The sequence below is a fragment of the Blennius ocellaris genome (assembly GCF_963422515.1).
Source record: "Blennius ocellaris genome assembly, chromosome: 14".
Taxonomy (NCBI): domain Eukaryota; kingdom Metazoa; phylum Chordata; class Actinopteri; order Blenniiformes; family Blenniidae; genus Blennius; species Blennius ocellaris.
This window is the reverse complement of record NC_137663.1, coordinates 4,567,418-4,584,260: the sequence shown is the minus strand read 5'-3', so window position 1 is coordinate 4,584,260 and position 16,843 is coordinate 4,567,418. Positions and strand designations below refer to the sequence as shown.

The 16,843-nt window shown below is 41.3% G+C and overlaps 1 protein-coding gene across 2 annotated transcripts; it reads right to left on the bottom strand.

Annotated features, from left to right (window-relative positions):
- Positions 1 to 6: 6 nt before the first annotated feature.
- slc25a14 (solute carrier family 25 member 14) lies at positions 7 to 10,383 on the bottom strand. 2 transcript variants are annotated; one of them, XR_013936912.1, is made up of 9 exons: positions 9,665 to 9,788; positions 7,652 to 7,790; positions 6,699 to 6,793; positions 3,931 to 4,016; positions 2,627 to 2,722; positions 1,920 to 2,044; positions 1,623 to 1,836; positions 103 to 1,489; positions 7 to 22 (listed from the first exon to the last, which is right to left on the bottom strand). XR_013936912.1 is itself a non-coding variant. In XM_080508810.1 (9 exons), exons 2-9 carry the CDS (start codon positions 9,726 to 9,728, stop codon positions 1,448 to 1,450), a joined length of 861 nt encoding a protein of 286 aa, XP_080364936.1. In that variant the 5' UTR covers positions 9,729 to 9,769; positions 10,272 to 10,383; the 3' UTR covers positions 23 to 1,447. The 2 variants fall into 2 exon arrangements, 1 of the variants encoding a protein (XP_080364936.1); XM_080508810.1 differs by lacking the exon at positions 7 to 22 and adding an exon at positions 10,272 to 10,383 and having other exon boundaries at positions 23 to 1,489; positions 9,665 to 9,769.
- Positions 10,384 to 16,843: the final 6,460 nt, after the last annotated feature.

The window sequence follows — 16,843 nt, the reverse complement described above, 5'->3', positions numbered from 1 at the left end:
AGTACGAGACAGGCTGACACTGCTGGTAAATAGAAACATTATTTATTGGCATAATTCCTTAAATATGGAGAGAAAACTTTTTATTTTTAACACCTGCATCACCTCGGTCTGTACAGGAATTTACACACGTGGGATGGTTTGGTAAGTCAGAACTGCTGATACTGGTGTGGGCGAGAGCTGAACAGAGGAAACGTTTCCAAAGCACATGAAGAAATAATCGCTGTGTGATGAGGTGGCTGCTGAGAAAACAACAGTTTGTACACAATAGAAATAAATAAGAGAAAATTTTAAGAAGTCTTTAAAAGGCTTTGGTTCAGATTTCCTGTAAAGTCGCTTTTTCAGATCAGATTTTTTCCCTTGCAAATCTGTGGAAGCTGCTTTTTGTTTTTTTATAGCAAATAAATAAAAGAGTTTTTGGAGTCTGAAATGAGAGCGGAGTGACTTGCTTTCCTTTCAAAATGTATTCCCGTGACTGCCAGAATAAAAGTACCAAGTCCAGGAGAATATGGACTGAGTCATGACAGCACGGAGGAAACGTTGTTTCGATTGTCTCCACTGAGCATGTGCAGAACGACTCATTACCATGACTCGTGGAAGCGTTTTGGGAAAAACAACACTTTCCTCTTATTTCAAGGAGACGGAGCGGTTTCAAAAAGTTGCACTTTTGCTCATTTCCACGGAGACGGAATGTTTTCAAAAGCGTTTTCAGTGACTCGGCACTGCTGCCGTGTAAACGTACACCCAAAACACTTTTCACTTGAAAACCTTGTCGTGTAAACGGGGCCTCAGTCTGAGTGGCTCTGGAGCTTTTATTCTTTCTTATTCATTGATCTTTTCTTCCTTCTCTCCCACAGTCTGCTGGCCATGTGTCCCACGGAACCATGCAAACACTCAACATTCACTAGTAAAGTTCAGGGCATATTTCATGCAGCATTTTAATATTTCCAACAGATTCCCACTTTTCCACAGTTTTTCTTTCTTTTTCTCCTTACGCCTGCTTCACTATGCACATCTGTTTATATTTATAATCTTCAACTTATCAATTACCTCAATAATAAACAAAATTCCCGTATTATTATTCCAAATTTTGTGTGGGAATGGCGAGTTCTGCCTCTAAACAGCATCATTTTCGTAAGATAAAAAAAAAAAAAATGATAATGCAAAAAGAATAAAGCTGTTCCTGCAAGCATTCAGTCGTCTGCTACAACCCCATGTTTAGCTGCCTGGGAGAGAGTGACGGGGGGGGGGGGGGGCTGGGCGGCAGGAGGCTTTCGGAGAATGGAGCCGGCCACAGAAATGAAAAGATAATTCAAATGGGCAAGTGACGGAGCTGTCACTGGTACTGATTGGAAGGGAGTGTGAATGGACTCCAGGTGGCGCTGTGCTCACACCCCACTTATCTCTGACACAGTCTGGCAGACTGCTGGAGTCCCGTCCTCCGCTGCTGTTAAAACGGGAGTTTCTTCAGCTGCTCGAAGGTGATGAAGAACTGAGGAGTGCGTTAAAGAATGGAAGTATGACGTACAAAATGTTTACTGTTCTGAACACAAACGCCTTTTAGAAATGAAGGCCAAACAGAATCTCTCTCTGGAGGCGACACGTGGTTGTATTGTGAAGGATACAATGATGTTCCAGGGTCCCAGCCGCAGCCAGTTGGGCCAGAATCCTTTATAGAGAGCGAAGAATCCCTCATTCCTCCACGTCTGCATCACTCCGTCCAGCGTGCCTTTGTACATGGGGCCGCCAGATAAAACCCGCTGGTTCATCATCCGGGTCCGGACCACGTCGACAGGGTTGGAGGCCAGCGCCCCCGCCAGGCCACACGTGAAACTGGATCTGCAGGCACACACAGTTCATGAACGATGTCGCTTGCTGTCTCTGACCTGGAAAAAAACAGCGTGTGGGAAGAAGAGACTGACATGAAGTGAGTCAGAATGGTGTCGCCCATCAGGCCGGAGCGCAGGAGGTGCTTCTTCGTGATGTCATAGACAGGAAGCTCCACGCCAACCACGATGGCCGCACGCTGCGCCGTCGGGATGACACCCTGAGGGAGAGGAGGTGAGAAAGATGAGCGCGACATCTCTGCAGTTCACATATCTCATACTAGTCCTTCCTGTCGATACAGGTCAAGTGTAGACTCTCAAAGTGCAATACTGTTACAGCATACTGATGTCAACACACATGTGTTTTGCTCCTTTACTCTCAGTTGATGCAGTCGCCTGACTGATGCGTTCATTTGAAAATAAGACAAACTATAAAATAAGTAACATATTTAATCCCAGTATCTGTTCGAGCTGTAATGATGCATCATGAGTTAAGAATCGATAGAACTGCGTGACGAATTCAATCGGTGGAAGAAAAAAAACTAGACAAAAATGGCAGACTTCGTGATCCAGTTATAAAAAGTAACCATGCCTTAGTTAGTGTCCCTACCTCAGGAATTCAATTTCAGGTATTACAGTGCATCAAACACACAACATGATGGATGTCTAGAAGAAAACGTGCCACCACATCTGGAGCCACAACGTAAAACCTGCGTTAAAATGGCCTCTGAGAGCAACACGTGGCTGATGTGTGAATCATATACATGCAGATGTTTTTCCACGCAGGAAGCTGCAGGACTCACTCTCCACAGGCCTCTGGTGCCCTCTGTCTGGTAGATGTTGATGAAGTTGGACATCATGCTGCCCTGGAGGAGACTTCCCTGAGCCTGCATCCGAATCTGAACCCAGCGAGGAGACGGAGCAGATGATCAGACAGCAGTTACTCACCACATCAGCCTCTGACCGGCTGCTGCTTCAACACTGAACCTGTTCCATCGGAATGCTACCGTAGCTATGTGACTCCAAGTTCTGTGTGTATGCAGTCATATTGGTATGTTTCACAGTATTTCTGTGTGTGTCAAGAGATTTATTCAGATTTATGTGCAAGTAATTGTATAACAATGTCTCTCTCAACAGCCCAAACTATTAAATGCTTCCTTGTAGATAATTTTAGCTGTTTTCTGTTAATTTCATTCTTTCCATGCTCATATTATTCAAAGTAAAGCCTCTACATATTAACACCATATTTTACGCACTATAGAGCACACCTGAATTTAAGCAGCACCTACAAAATAATAATAATTAAAAAAAACAAACATATAAGCTGCACTTGACGATAAGCCGCAGGTGTCCAGGCAAGAAGCCCTTTAGCCCGTAAAAATCCATAAATTAGCTACATCGTGTTATAAGCTGCAGGGTTCAAAGTGTTGGAAAAAAGTAGCGGCTTATCATCGGGAAAATACGGTATTTCTAATTCCATTCCATTCTATAATGTCAAAATTGCCTGTAAAATGCTGGAAAAGAAGGATGAAACTGCAATAATCAGGTCTAAAAAACAGTTGACAATGTGATGAAATTCTGAAAAATGTAAACCGTAAATTGTAATGGAGACTTCATAAATGCGACAAAAGACAATTTTTTTTATATGCATTTAAAAACTACTGAATATATTAAACTCTGGAGGCTAAGGTACCATTTTAAAGGTTGAACATGTTTTGCAGCTCCAGGTAAATTTGACTTGGTGGAAAATCACATAAATTGTCATAAAGGCTTCAGACCTCTGCTCGTGTGTGTGTGTGTGTGTGTGTGTGTGTGTGTCTGCAAGGTAACACGGTAACCTGTAAACACTGCTTTCTTGATCTCAGTCTGTTGGGTTTTGTTTTCCCTCAGCATTGACTAGCAGGCTGAGCGGCCCTGTGTGTCTTCAACTAAACTGCCTTCATGGCAACAAGTGCCACTGAAGTGGAGCAGAAACTAAAAACACAAGATTACAGGAACCTGATCAGACCTGCCTTTAAAAACGTGGGTTTGTAACTCGAGATGGAGATGGATGTGAGGCTCAGAGACATTTACACACTGAAATCCTGTCTTAAAGGCGTGTTGATACCTTGAGGACGTCGGTGGGGTTGGCGAGAGACGAGGAGAGGACTCCCGACACGACGCCACAAAAGACGTTGATGACCATGGTCTCATCTGTTGCCGGAGAGACAAAAGAAAAGAAGACAAGAGGAGATTGACACAAACGTGAGGATCAATCAGTTGTTCAGGTTAGGATGGAGTTTATTAAATTGACATCTACAAATATGTTATTCTCACAGATGTTAAAGTCGTCACACACTCGTGCTGCTTGTTCATAAACTGGTTGCTCTTGTTTGGTCAAAACCTTAAAATACTGCCGATAGCAGTAAAGTATGAAGGCCTTTTCTTTCGTTGCATCCGTAATTGACTCTTTCCATACAAACCGGCTGTTTTGTTTCGCCGGGTTATATGAAGAATAACTTTGCCTGTAGGATTATTTCATCTGAGGGGTTTTCCTGCATCTTATTCACACAGATTTAAAAGAAAAACTCTTTAAAAAGCTATAAAAGTGTCAGAATGTTCCCAAATGCAAGCTGAAAGTCTGAGCCAATACCATTTCTCTGCTGCTCAATAAGCATTGTCCGTTTAAATAATTCATATTTGGTGGGATAAATAAGTGATGACTAAGTGGAGTGCTCTTACTTTGACCCAAACAAAACCCAGCCAGAGGTTTTAAAGTGACCTCAAAAGACAAAACTTCCTCCACCGACTTCTGAATCCAATTTTTATACGTCTTGACGTTGCCGTCTGTGCGGCTACGATGTCCAGTTTTGGATCAGATTTGTCATGTGGGGCAAACGTAGCCTGAATCGCTCGTTCTTCCATCTCCACCGTCCCCCCGTCCCCCCTCCTCCTCCTCCTGCTCTGCTTCCTGGAAACACTCGGCCTCTTATTTAGGCTGTAAATCCGAGCCTGCAGGTTCACACACTGGTCCTGTGTTCAGGCTGGTGAACACAGGAAGACAGAAGTGAGTCGATCAGATTCAGCAGCAGCACTGGAGCATCTGGTCGCACATCTTTGCATGTTTGAGCGTCGGCGGGGTTTCATTTGCCAGATTGAGTCTGAGTGTCGTTGCAAAGACAAAGAAGAAGGAGCAGTGAGCCACTCTGATCACATTTTATTGATTCCCACAGACAACTCCTCTTCCCCTGAATCACTTTAAAGCAACAGACTGCGCCAACTGCTTTTTGTGACGCTATCTGGCACACGACTGAGGCGGCTCACCAGTAGCCTGTATGATTGGATGTGATTAGTCACCATCATCCATCCATTCATCGAGAGCCTTCAGATATTCCACTGCTGGATGGAGGCCTTCTCCAAATGTGTCAAATAGGTACAAATGTTTTTTCTGTCGTGAGCCGTCCTTTCCACACACTGGCGTCTTTCACGTCGGTTTGTTCTCGCATCCACTGGATGCTTTTTCTTCTTAGGATTTCAGTGGAACTTTAAGTTGTCTGAAGTTTCTGATGTCAGGCTTTTGTCAGGCTCCAAGCTTCACCGCCACATACCATGTAAGCGTCAAAAGCTTTTCTTGACGAGACTCAGTGGTAGTTTGAGGTTTTTGAACATGTCCTTCATTTGGCCAAATACAGTCCATCCCGAGGCGAGACGCCTCTTTACTTGGTTTGTTTGGTCAATGCCTTGGCGTCTCCATCGAGGTCGACATACATGTCCACTGTTTGGAGAAACACGTTCTCTACTTTCACCACCTGACGTGTTGCTTGAGTTAAACATGACCTGAGTTTTCTTCTTGTAAACAGAAGAAGAAGAACAACAACAACATGGAGAGTCTATGTCAGCGGTGTTGAACACTTTTTAGTTCAGGGGTCACATGCAACCACATCTGACCTTGAGTGGCTCAAACTGGTAAAACAGTTCCACAATAACCTTGAATTTTAAACGTACATTTTTTTCTTTGTTGTGGTGCTTAGTATAAGAGATGAAAAAGCCTATATTTTCACAAAAAACTAACAATTACAACTGAAAATGACAATGAAATCTGAACGTAATGTCAATATTAATGAAACATTCTGGTGTAAAAGACAATGTAATTTCCCCAGAACTTCTCATACAGCTGTTGCATTATGGATGTTTATAAAAACTCTGACATAATGACTTAGAGGATAAAACGAGGTTGTTCACTTTCATGACAGCGTCACCAATATCTGAGCTCGGGTCTCAGTATCGTGTTGTGTCGCTATGCACAAAAAATGTAATAAAAATCAATGTTTTCTTTCAAATTTTAAATTAAGATGGGACATTTGTGTTTGATGTAAAATTAAAACAAGTTAAAAATAATAAGAAGAATGTGACAAAACGGCCTGATTTAATCTCAACGACAGTTGTACTGATCTTGTTTTAGTGTGGAACAGGTACTTAAAACATTTCACCTCAAATTATAGAAGTAGAATTGTTGTTTGTGAATAATAAAGGATTTGACATTGTGTGGAATTAAACAAGTGGCCCATCCCAAAACTGAAGCATGACTGACTTGTAATGTGCTCAGTTCAACAGCTGACTGCCGAATGAAAATATAAAAACCTTTAAACTTGAGTAAAGATTCATCACACCCACAGAGCAATGTTCTAAAAACAGCAATGATTATTGATCATATTTATCTCTCAATAATGTAAACGTTGGTAAAGCCATGGTCACAGTAGTTCACTGCTTTTAACTTTATCATCTAACTATAAAAAGCGTGTGTTTTCCCTCGGAGAGCATTATGACGCAATACCTTAGAGGATGGGTCAGAGGAGCAGGAGAAAAGCTTTTAAAGGCCTTTGTGGAAACACCAACCTTCTGGATGAGTAACAAACAGCCTCTTCAGCGAGTTGTAAGTTCCTATCTTGATTGTCCCGTAAGACGCTTGTCTCAAAAGTGCCGGAGAGATCCTGTGAAGAGAGGAGTCAGTTCATGTATCCGCCTTGTTATGGTTTTGACCAATTGCACTGGCAGATTACTCTTGTAAGAATGTAAATATGTCACTGTTACTGACTTGATTATGTATGTTTACTATTATTGATGTTGTTACTGTTTCACATACCCATTATTAATTGTTTGTATTCTTTCCTGTTGCGACTCTTCTATTTATCTATTGTCCAATTCCAATGCAAATTTGCACATTGTGGGACAAATAAAGGAATATTTTATCTTCTGTCAGCTACATGGTTGATTGTGCTCCTTCCACAGGGCTCCAACCTTGCTGCGATCTGGACACTTTGAAGTGCAGCAGTTTAAAGCCAGTGAACAGCTTGTAAACATGTCGCCTGCAGTATGGTCCCACGTTTCACTGGCTCAAAAAGTCCATTTGTATCATGAAGTTTCACGAGCAAACCAACCAAGTTCCAGTCCTACAGAGTGGAGCGTTGAACTGAGAAAGCAAAATCTAATCACACTCATTTGCTGTTGCATATAATTGACTGAAAACATGCCTCGTCCCAGGACGTCTCTTTAAATTTCACAGCTTTTATGGATTGGATTCATATACATTACAGGTTGAAAGTGCATTTCCTCCATGTGTAAAGCTCATTGAAACACATTATAGGGATCACAGGCTGTTTCCAGCAGGTTTATTTAACAGAGACATCAATGGGGAACAGCAAGTCACCTGTGTAACATCTGAATTATACAAAACTGCACTCTGTGACGTCACTTGATGATTCAACTGGAGCAAAAGAGTCAACAACACCTGAAGTGAGCGTGACTCTTGAAAGAGATCCTACTTGGTTTAACTGTGTGCTTGTCCGTACCCAGAGTAGAGCGCCCGGATGCCCTCTTCCTGGCCGATCCTGAACAGGGCGTGGAACATGCCTCTGTAGCGCACCTCCGTGTACTGGGACTGACCCTGAACCTGCAGCCGGGTCTTCGTCAGGTCGATGGGAAACGTGCCTGGGGTGCAAAGATCATTCATGAATGAAATGTATGAGATTCATTGCAGTCAAGATGAATGTTGACAAAATATTGTGGAGACACAAAAGAGTATGTCCATAAATGTATGTTCAATTATTAAGATTTGTCATGGTTGCAATTCCTCATGGGGCATTGGTGTCACCGCAACCGTCTGGTAAGACGCTCCAATCCGCTCCGCCAAAAGACCAAGGAAATTGTTAACATTTCAATGAAAATACACATTTTTCCTTCAGAAACTAAGAAATTTCTTAAGAGTAGCAGATACAAGTATTTGCCTCCACAGCTACATGTTTTTGTGTGTGTGGACATTTCACTGTATTTTGCAACAGAAATTAAAATGAGCTTTAATGTTGACATTGTAGTCATTTTACTTAGTAAAAGTTTTTGTGAAAATACAGACATTTCCATCAACGACTCGTTGCACCACAACAAAGAAAAAACATTAAAGTTTAAACATAAAGGTTATTGTGGCTCTATTTTACCAATCCATACTACTCAAGATGAAATTAGATTGTTTCCTGTATCAAAATGTGTTTGACACCCCTGAGGTCGTCAGTAAATCCTGTAATTACACAGAACACATTTTAAATATCACTTTGAGCAAATAAAAACTCCCATGAAACCCAACATCTTACATCTTCAATCCTGTTTCCTCATCCTGTCTGAAGAAAGTGATGTTTGTCACGCTCAAACTCAAAGTGTCAACCAAATGAGTAGTGCTGGGTTAGAAAACACATTTCATTTGCAGGATCATATTTGTGAAGTCCCTTGCAATTGCCAACTTAGTGCAGTTTATTTTTAGTCAGCGTTATGACTGCCATCCAAACTCCGGCTCACAACAAGCAAACAGGCCGAGACCTGCTCCTTCAAAGGTCTCCAGACTAGCGCTGGTCCAGTTCCAGTCGAGACTAGGAGATGCCCCTTTGCTTCCTACAGATTTTTGGTGGTTACAATGTTGACAGTTCACTTTATGGTACGTTTTGAATGGTTTGATAAACAATTGTTGGTTAAAAATGACAACATAATAGCATACATGCTTTTAGCTCAGGTTCCAGCTTTGTTTTGGAAATAAAAAAAGTGGTAGAACATAGATTTCATTATAAAAGTAGAACATATTTACAGTATTGATGCGATAGGAATTAAACTAAGGTGTAAGAAACACAAGAATTAGTAGGCAAAGTCTGAGAAGTGAAGCTCATTTTGTATGAAAATTTTGCTCAAATATGGTTACCTATGGAGCACTTGACCTACAGCAGCAGCATAGAGGAGGGATAAGCAATATTTTGTATGAGTAAGCAAATTACTCATACATGTAATAACATTTAAACTAGACCCCCTATTGTCATTCAGTATATAGAGCCAAAACGATTGTAGTATTTAACAAATTATGCAAATAAAAAAGTTATCAATGCCTAAGAGGGTTAAGTTTACGAGAAGATGAGGTGCTGGGATCCATGTTGGCACATATTCTTTAACATCCTCCGCAAGTAAATGTAATACCTGGAGGATATCTCACAGTGAAATGGGATTTTAAAAAATAAAGGTATTTCCTTCATCTTATTTATTCATCTATGTGCATTTCTCTTCTTTTTCACCTGTTAAACGGCTCTGGTGGTGCTATCTGGATTCGAACCCTGAGAATCATGCACGTCCGCATTTGCATTTTGATGCATCCGAACTGCACCTGCAGCTCAGCTGAGCTGCATCCTGCCTCGAACGCGTCCGGCGCGGCGGCCGCTTCTTCAAGCATCGTTTCTCTACGGCTACAGATTTCAACAGCAGTGTCTGCATAAAGCAGGGACCTCCAAGCAAGCCTCTGCGGCGCGCATGCCGCTGCGGCGCGCATCACGTACCGAATTCTGCGACAATCGAGGCCATCCCACCGTAGATGAACGGCTTCCAGTTCAGGTTGACCATCTCCGAGGCGGCGGCGGCTGCTTCCACCTGCTGCAGCCCCGCTAAAAACAAGAGCAGGCCGCCCACACAGAGGTCAACGCAGTGCTGCAGCTTCAGGCAAAACAACATGTCAACAAGCAGGCGGTCAGAGATGCTACAGATCAGCGGGTGCTCAGCATCAGCATCCAGACGACTGCGCCGGAAGAGACACGGCGGACGGCGCTGCAGTCCGCCTCTGCTCCCATTGGCCACTCATCGCCGTCCATCACAAATGCTCTGTGATCTGATTGGCTGACGCGGAAGAAGGCGGGACGCCACGTTGATGACAGTTCAATGACAGCAACAGTGTCACGAGACAGCAATTGAGTTATTTATAACTTACAACATTTACCAACACGGGTTTAATACAGTTTTAATACAATAATACATGTATCCTATACTGATGTGTGACGTGAGTTAGTTCAGGTCAGGTTGATAACGGAGACGGCTCCCGCTAAGCTAACGGCTAACACTTTGGAAATTACCAGCTGGTTAACAAAAGGTTACCGGTTTATCACTAGTTACCGTTACGTGCAGCCGACACGCGACGTCGCTGCGGTGTGATGATAATCCGCGACCTGCTATTGGACCCAGTTTGCCATGACTGGACACTAATAAACAGCAGGAGGGAAACTTCTCCTGTTAGCTCCTCATTGTTGCTAATGTCAAGAAGCACAGAGACACCGGAAGAAGGACTGTCAAGGCAAAACCTGAACCGGAAGTGGGAGTGGTAATCAAAATTAAATACGCTCGTAATTTTCATTTCATTAGACTATATTTAGTCAGGAAAACCACATTAAGATTAATAATCTCTTTTACAAGTTTGTCATGGCAGTAGTACATAAATACTGTATGAAATAGCCTTTCAAAATAGACAAAATACCTTGCTTATTAATGTAGCGTGAGTGTTCGATGTGTGGTAGTCAGCTCACTCTTAAAAGGAGTACACAGAAGGATGGAGACGGATTTGGTCTGGAGCAGTCTCTTTTATGTCCGTTCACACTTCTTCTCCACTTCACCACCACTTCCTGATTACGTCCCGCTGTCATCAATCACATGTCTCGACTGTCCAATGAGCATTAAGAAAAGCTTTTAACTGAGATGAACATATCTAAAACTTCAGATGAATTCAACCTGCTTAATGAACCATTCTAACTTATACATATCTATAAATATTAGAACACAAATATGAAAGTAATTGTACAAATACTGAACATTGATTTAAACAGATTATTGTGAATACAGAAATTAACTTGTAAATCTTATATTAACTTAAATCCCAGTTTACATGACCTTACAAGGGAAAATGGATTGTTTTTGCATTTTTATCTCAGAAACATTTTGTGATAATTAGGAAACGATGTCTGAAACTATCAAAACACTCAAAACAAAGTTGTTTGAATGCCAATCCACAAGTTGTCACTGTTGTTTGTTTTTGTAATGAAAACACACCTACACACTCACATGCACACATGCGCACACGCGTACACACACACACACACACACACACACACACACACACACACACACACACACACACACACACGCACACACACACTCATATGCACACACGCGCGCACACACACACGCACACTCACATGCACACACGCGCGCACACACACACGCACACTCACATGCACACACGCGCGCACTCACATGCACACACTCACGTGCACACACATACACATGCACAGCAGAGAACAATCTGCTATAAACGTTAACAATGGGAGTACACAGACATTCTCATGGACAGTTGGATCATTATTACGGTGTCTGTCAAATTAAAACTACTAAATCCAGGAGAATATGGAGCAGGAGTCATGACACTCTGGAGGCCACCATGTCTGTTACTGTACATCGACTGAGCATGTGCAGAACAACTATTTACCACTGCTGTGATACGCATGCGCATGAGCAGCATTCACAGTAAGTTGCATTTTCTCAGAATAAAACTTTACACACTTATGTTTCTTGTAAATCAATTTAGTCAAATAGATAGATAGATAGATAGATAGATAGATAGATAGATAGATAGATAGATAGATAGATAGATAGATAGATAGATAGATAGATAGATGGATTCACACCATTTTCAGAAGTACCAATTTTTAAGTTTTATTGTGAACTATTACATATTCTGAATTACATGTTCACTCGTAATACAAAAGTGCAAAAAAGTCAATTATTCACCACAACAAGTAAAACAGCACAGAAAACGCCTCCATCTTTCTCTCTTCCATCGGCGATCTTCATGTCTTCTTTCACTGCATCTTTCCATCTTCTCTCAGATCCTCCTCTCCTCCTCTCCTCTTCAACATCCTCTTTCCACTTTCACCAGCATCTCTGCTCAGCACATGTCTCATCTCGGCCTCTCTCACCGTTTCCACGTTTTTATCCAATGACAATTTTTCTCCTTTCTGAGCTATTTCAATTCATCTTACATCTTTTCATGAGAATTAACACAAGCCTATTGGTTTCTTGATTTTTGAGCTTATTGAACACAAACATTTACAGAATTACAACTCTGATTATAAATTGGGGCAGGGATGTTTTACTCTACTTGCATCTTCGCATAACAACAACAGCAACAACAACAGCAACAACAACAGCAACAGCAACAACAACAGCAACAACAACAACAACAACCACAGCGATACTTCAACCTCTCTGATTAATCAATTATTCTGGACAGTCCAGCTCAATCTAATCTCACACAGCAAGTGTAAACAGTTTTAACCTTTTTCAGTAGAAAAATAGATATTTCAAGAACCTCTACATCTAGAAAATGAATGGTAAAGTAGCAGCAGTGACAGTCAGAAGCCAGAAAAGATGCAATTGATGAAAACTCTACAGTCCAAGAATGCAGTGGTGGTGCTGATCTCCATCTGTTTCCCCTGCTTTTTCATCCCAGGGCATGTTTGATGGCGGAAGGACGAAGCTTTGCGGCTTCACAGCGTGGTGCGCAGCAGCCGGGCCACACGCTGGTAAAGCTGTTGGGCAACTGAAGCCAAATTCCTGAGAGAAGAACAGAATAGAGTCAGAAGAAAATGTAAATCTGTGAATGAGGAGGAAGAAAGCAGACGAGACTCACCGGCTGCCTGAGGAGAAGCAGTTGTTGCGGTTAGGATGAAGGCAGAAGAGCGAGGCCACGCAGTAAACACAGCACAACAGCATGGACAGCAGCCGTCTCTTTAAGGACATCTTCAGTCTGATGGAAGACACCAGCATGGTTCAGTCAATCAACAATGCATTTCAAGCAGAAAGGCTAAAGTCTCATTTGACTGTAATAAAATGCAGAGAGACGTCTGGATGAACTTTGCTGTGTCGTAGCAAGTAGCAAGAAAACAGCAAAATCTCCAGCTCTTACTCAATGTTCAGTACTTTTTAGTCAGAATCACCAAACAGGGTGAAACCAAATGGAAGTGCATTGTATTCACATGAAAAAATAAAAGTTGTATCTGTTTTTCTGAATTAATGAGGTCATTATCTCGTAATTATGAGCTAAATAACAACATTATCAAAAAATTAGTGACTTTTTTATAATATATTTTTTTTATCATAAATATGAGATAATCTTCTCGTTAATTCAAGAAAAGCAGTCAATTTAATTAAAATGTTTTATTTTAATGCAATACACTTCCGTAGAAACACACTTTTTTTATGCAAATCTGTCATATGTAACGTTGGGAATCCCAACATATTCTTTTGCGTCTACACTGCAAAAAGTCAACATGATAGCCAGTTAATTACATAGAAAATGTGTATTAATTAGATTATTTCTTCACTAAAACACTGCAGTTTGATTATAAACCTGGAACATGCATTTGTGGGATGAACAGCAGATTTGATTGAGTGTTTTACATCAATGATATATATATATATATATGTGTCTGCTAAATCTTCTCTGCTTTGGTGGATTCAATTATTGAAATCTGAAAAAGCAAAAAGGAGTGTAATATTTGAGAGTGGTCACATTGTCAAGGTCATGGTCTTTTTTTGTTGTAACAAGATTTTTTCCACAAAAAACAGAATTCTTTTTTTCTGGAGTTTATTCAGATTTACTATAAGAGAAGAAAATGAAGACTTTCCTCCTTAAAATCAAGACATTCTTGTTTTTATTGTTTTTGTTTTTTATTGTTTTTTTTTTATTGATCACAGAAGTTTAACATCTGCTTACCACTTAACTTCGAAATTATACAATATTATGAATAAAATTTTCCAGCATACCTTTTTTTATTATTGTGGCATTGCCACTGACACTGAGAGTTTCCTGTTATTGCTCAGTGAATCACCCGGCAGTCTATAACACCACTAATATCACTACATGAACACAGGAAATATCTGCGCTTCAAAGTGCGACACAAAGACTTCAGCTACAACAGTTTACTTACACTGCAGATACTCAAAATGTTTAGTATATTGGTCAAATTTCTAATTTATATTTCATTGCACTTTGTGACGCATTTGTGATTCCGTCCTTAATTGTGTTATATTTTTACTGGTTTTATTAGGGCTCCATTCAGCCACCATACCTTTGTCTTCTTTTTTCCCCGTGAAACACTCACAGGAGGAACTCTACACAGAACGGCCCCAAGTTAACCACAGCATTTTCACTGTAACTTGAGAGATAACCAGGAATCCATGGTGAAACCCAAAACATATTTTCCTGTCCGAGAAGACAAACCCAACAAAATAGTTTTGTACTTTTCAGATGAGTAGTTTTATGTAAAAGACTGGGGAAAAAATCTGTCCGACCTCCTCAAACAAAGCTTAAAAATGCAACTCAAAAAGTCGTAACTTTTTAAACGAGTGCTATTCTGAGTGTTTCCGGCGGTTCAGAGGTCGTCCCTGCTCCTCCTGACCTCGCATCACCTGTCTCAGTCGTCTCTAGAAGAACGTCTTCCAATCCCTGATGGACTCCTCGCTCTGCTTTCAAAGAGGAAAAAGATCCTTCGAACTGCAGCCCACGGCCCGGACGGGGTCACAAGACTTCCTCACACAGGTTGGTAAACAGAATCCAGGCTGCCTGGGTGCTGCCGGCTCGCTGGGGACGCCAACTGCTGACTCAGGCTTTTGTCTTTGAAAGGTCCTGAAAGGTCTAGTAGGGGGGGATCAGGGCTGCACATTGTGTGTGTGTGTGTGTGTGTGTGTGTGTGTGTGTGTTGGGGCTGTTTTGGTTTGTCAGGAGGGAGGGTGGGATGAAAAGAGCAGGATTTTTCCTCTCAGGTTGGACACGCTGGTGAACCTGATGAATTGAGGCTTGATGTCATGTGACGGTCGAACTGGGACAACAAAACCTTCTCCCACAATCCACTGGTGTTTCGCCTCATGTTGGTCCGGGGAGGCGCTGACATCCAACGTCTCCATGTGGACTGAAGAACTATCCATCCATCTTTTATGCCTCTTCATCCAGTTCAGGGATGCTGGGTGAGGGTGCTGATCCACACTTTGATTCAAACTCACAGGCAACTCAGAGTTTCCAGTGACACTAGGGAACAAAAAGATTCACTGTTTGTCTGCAATGTGATATTTGCAAACATTTTAATCATGAAAATAAACTATTGGAAAATTTTGTAATTTATTTCCTTTAAGTCAGATATTGAGTTTCTGATTTGACGTCAAACAAACAGTAGTCAGTATCCCTGCGTCACTGTAGGGGGCAGTGCTGAGCGTCCAGGTTCTCTATATAGCAAGTAAAAATAAGACTGAACAATGTGACAGACGATATAGATTTCATGTCCATTTAGTTCAATTTTCCATTTCAAAGCATTTCTACAGAGAAAAACCAACAATTCCACATGAGCATTAAAGGAGATGGTAGAAAAAAAAATTGTAACAAAAAGAAGCCTGCAGAACCAGAGCTGGAGGCTTTCTGCTGTTCAGAATGGAGGTTAGAGGATAGAAAGAGAAATAAAGAGGCTGGAGACCAGCAACTCAAACATCAGAACCATGAACCAAGTGGAACCTGATGGATAAATATGAATGAAACCAGTTCACTAAAATTACTTTTGGGACTTTCCCCACATATGAACATCCCACATTTTCTGCTGTATGAATGCACCATTAACCACATAACAAACAAAAATGTTTGAAACCGTTTGCTGTCCACTACGACACAGACTGTTGTATTTTACTCTCTTTGTCTTTGTAAAGCATTTATTCCTTCCAGCCAGTGCACCTGATTGCTGTTCATAGCTAAAGATAAATGTAAATGTTTTAGACAGGATTGTTTACCCTTCTACATAAATGCTTTAAGAGATTAATTCTATTTCAAGACAAAATTTGAGATTTTAAGTTGTGAAATGTGTGATTGAACATTTCACTTTTTTTTTGTAAAACTCTAGCCACTTCAACGAGCTTGAACTTACTTTATTAATCAAGTTCAATTGATCAAAGTCTATTTTTACTAAGTTTGGGTAAGTAAAGGGTTAATAATGTAAACCCCCCCCCCACTGCTGAACAGTAAACACACCGTGACATCTGTTTCAGCCGGAAAGGAGTTTCAAATAAAACCTGGATTTCTATGATTCCGCCATCAAATATGTTTAACTACAGAATGGGTTCTGAGAAGCAGCGGCTCAGCTAATCATTACCCAGCTTCAGTTTGGATGGGAATCATTTTATTTCTGCTCATGGCGGGTTTGAGAAACCGCCGCGATGCCACATCACGTCTGGAGTGTGTGCACAGAGAAAGCGTCATTAGTCTATTTGTGTGTGAACTCTAGTGGAAAATGGGCCCATGGTGCCAGATGTCCCTCCTGCGGGAGTCAAAACAGGACGGCGGGCAGAGGGATTAGACTTTAACTCAGCCCATTCAGCTCTGGGCTGCACTTTTATTGTACTGGATGAAACTGATGTATTGATAATCGACAATTCTATCTGTTGAAACGTGACATCAGTTCAAACCTCAAAAGAATCAGAATATCTTTTTACCAGCTCCTGGAAAACTGTGTCCTGATGAGGAATAACCATTGTGGTCGTTTATAGGCTACACCGGAGTGGTAGTGGTTCACACTCTCACCTCACAGTGCCAAGAACCTGGTTCAAGTCCAGGTAGGGCCTGGATTCCTTTATCCATGAGTTTGCATGTTTTCTTC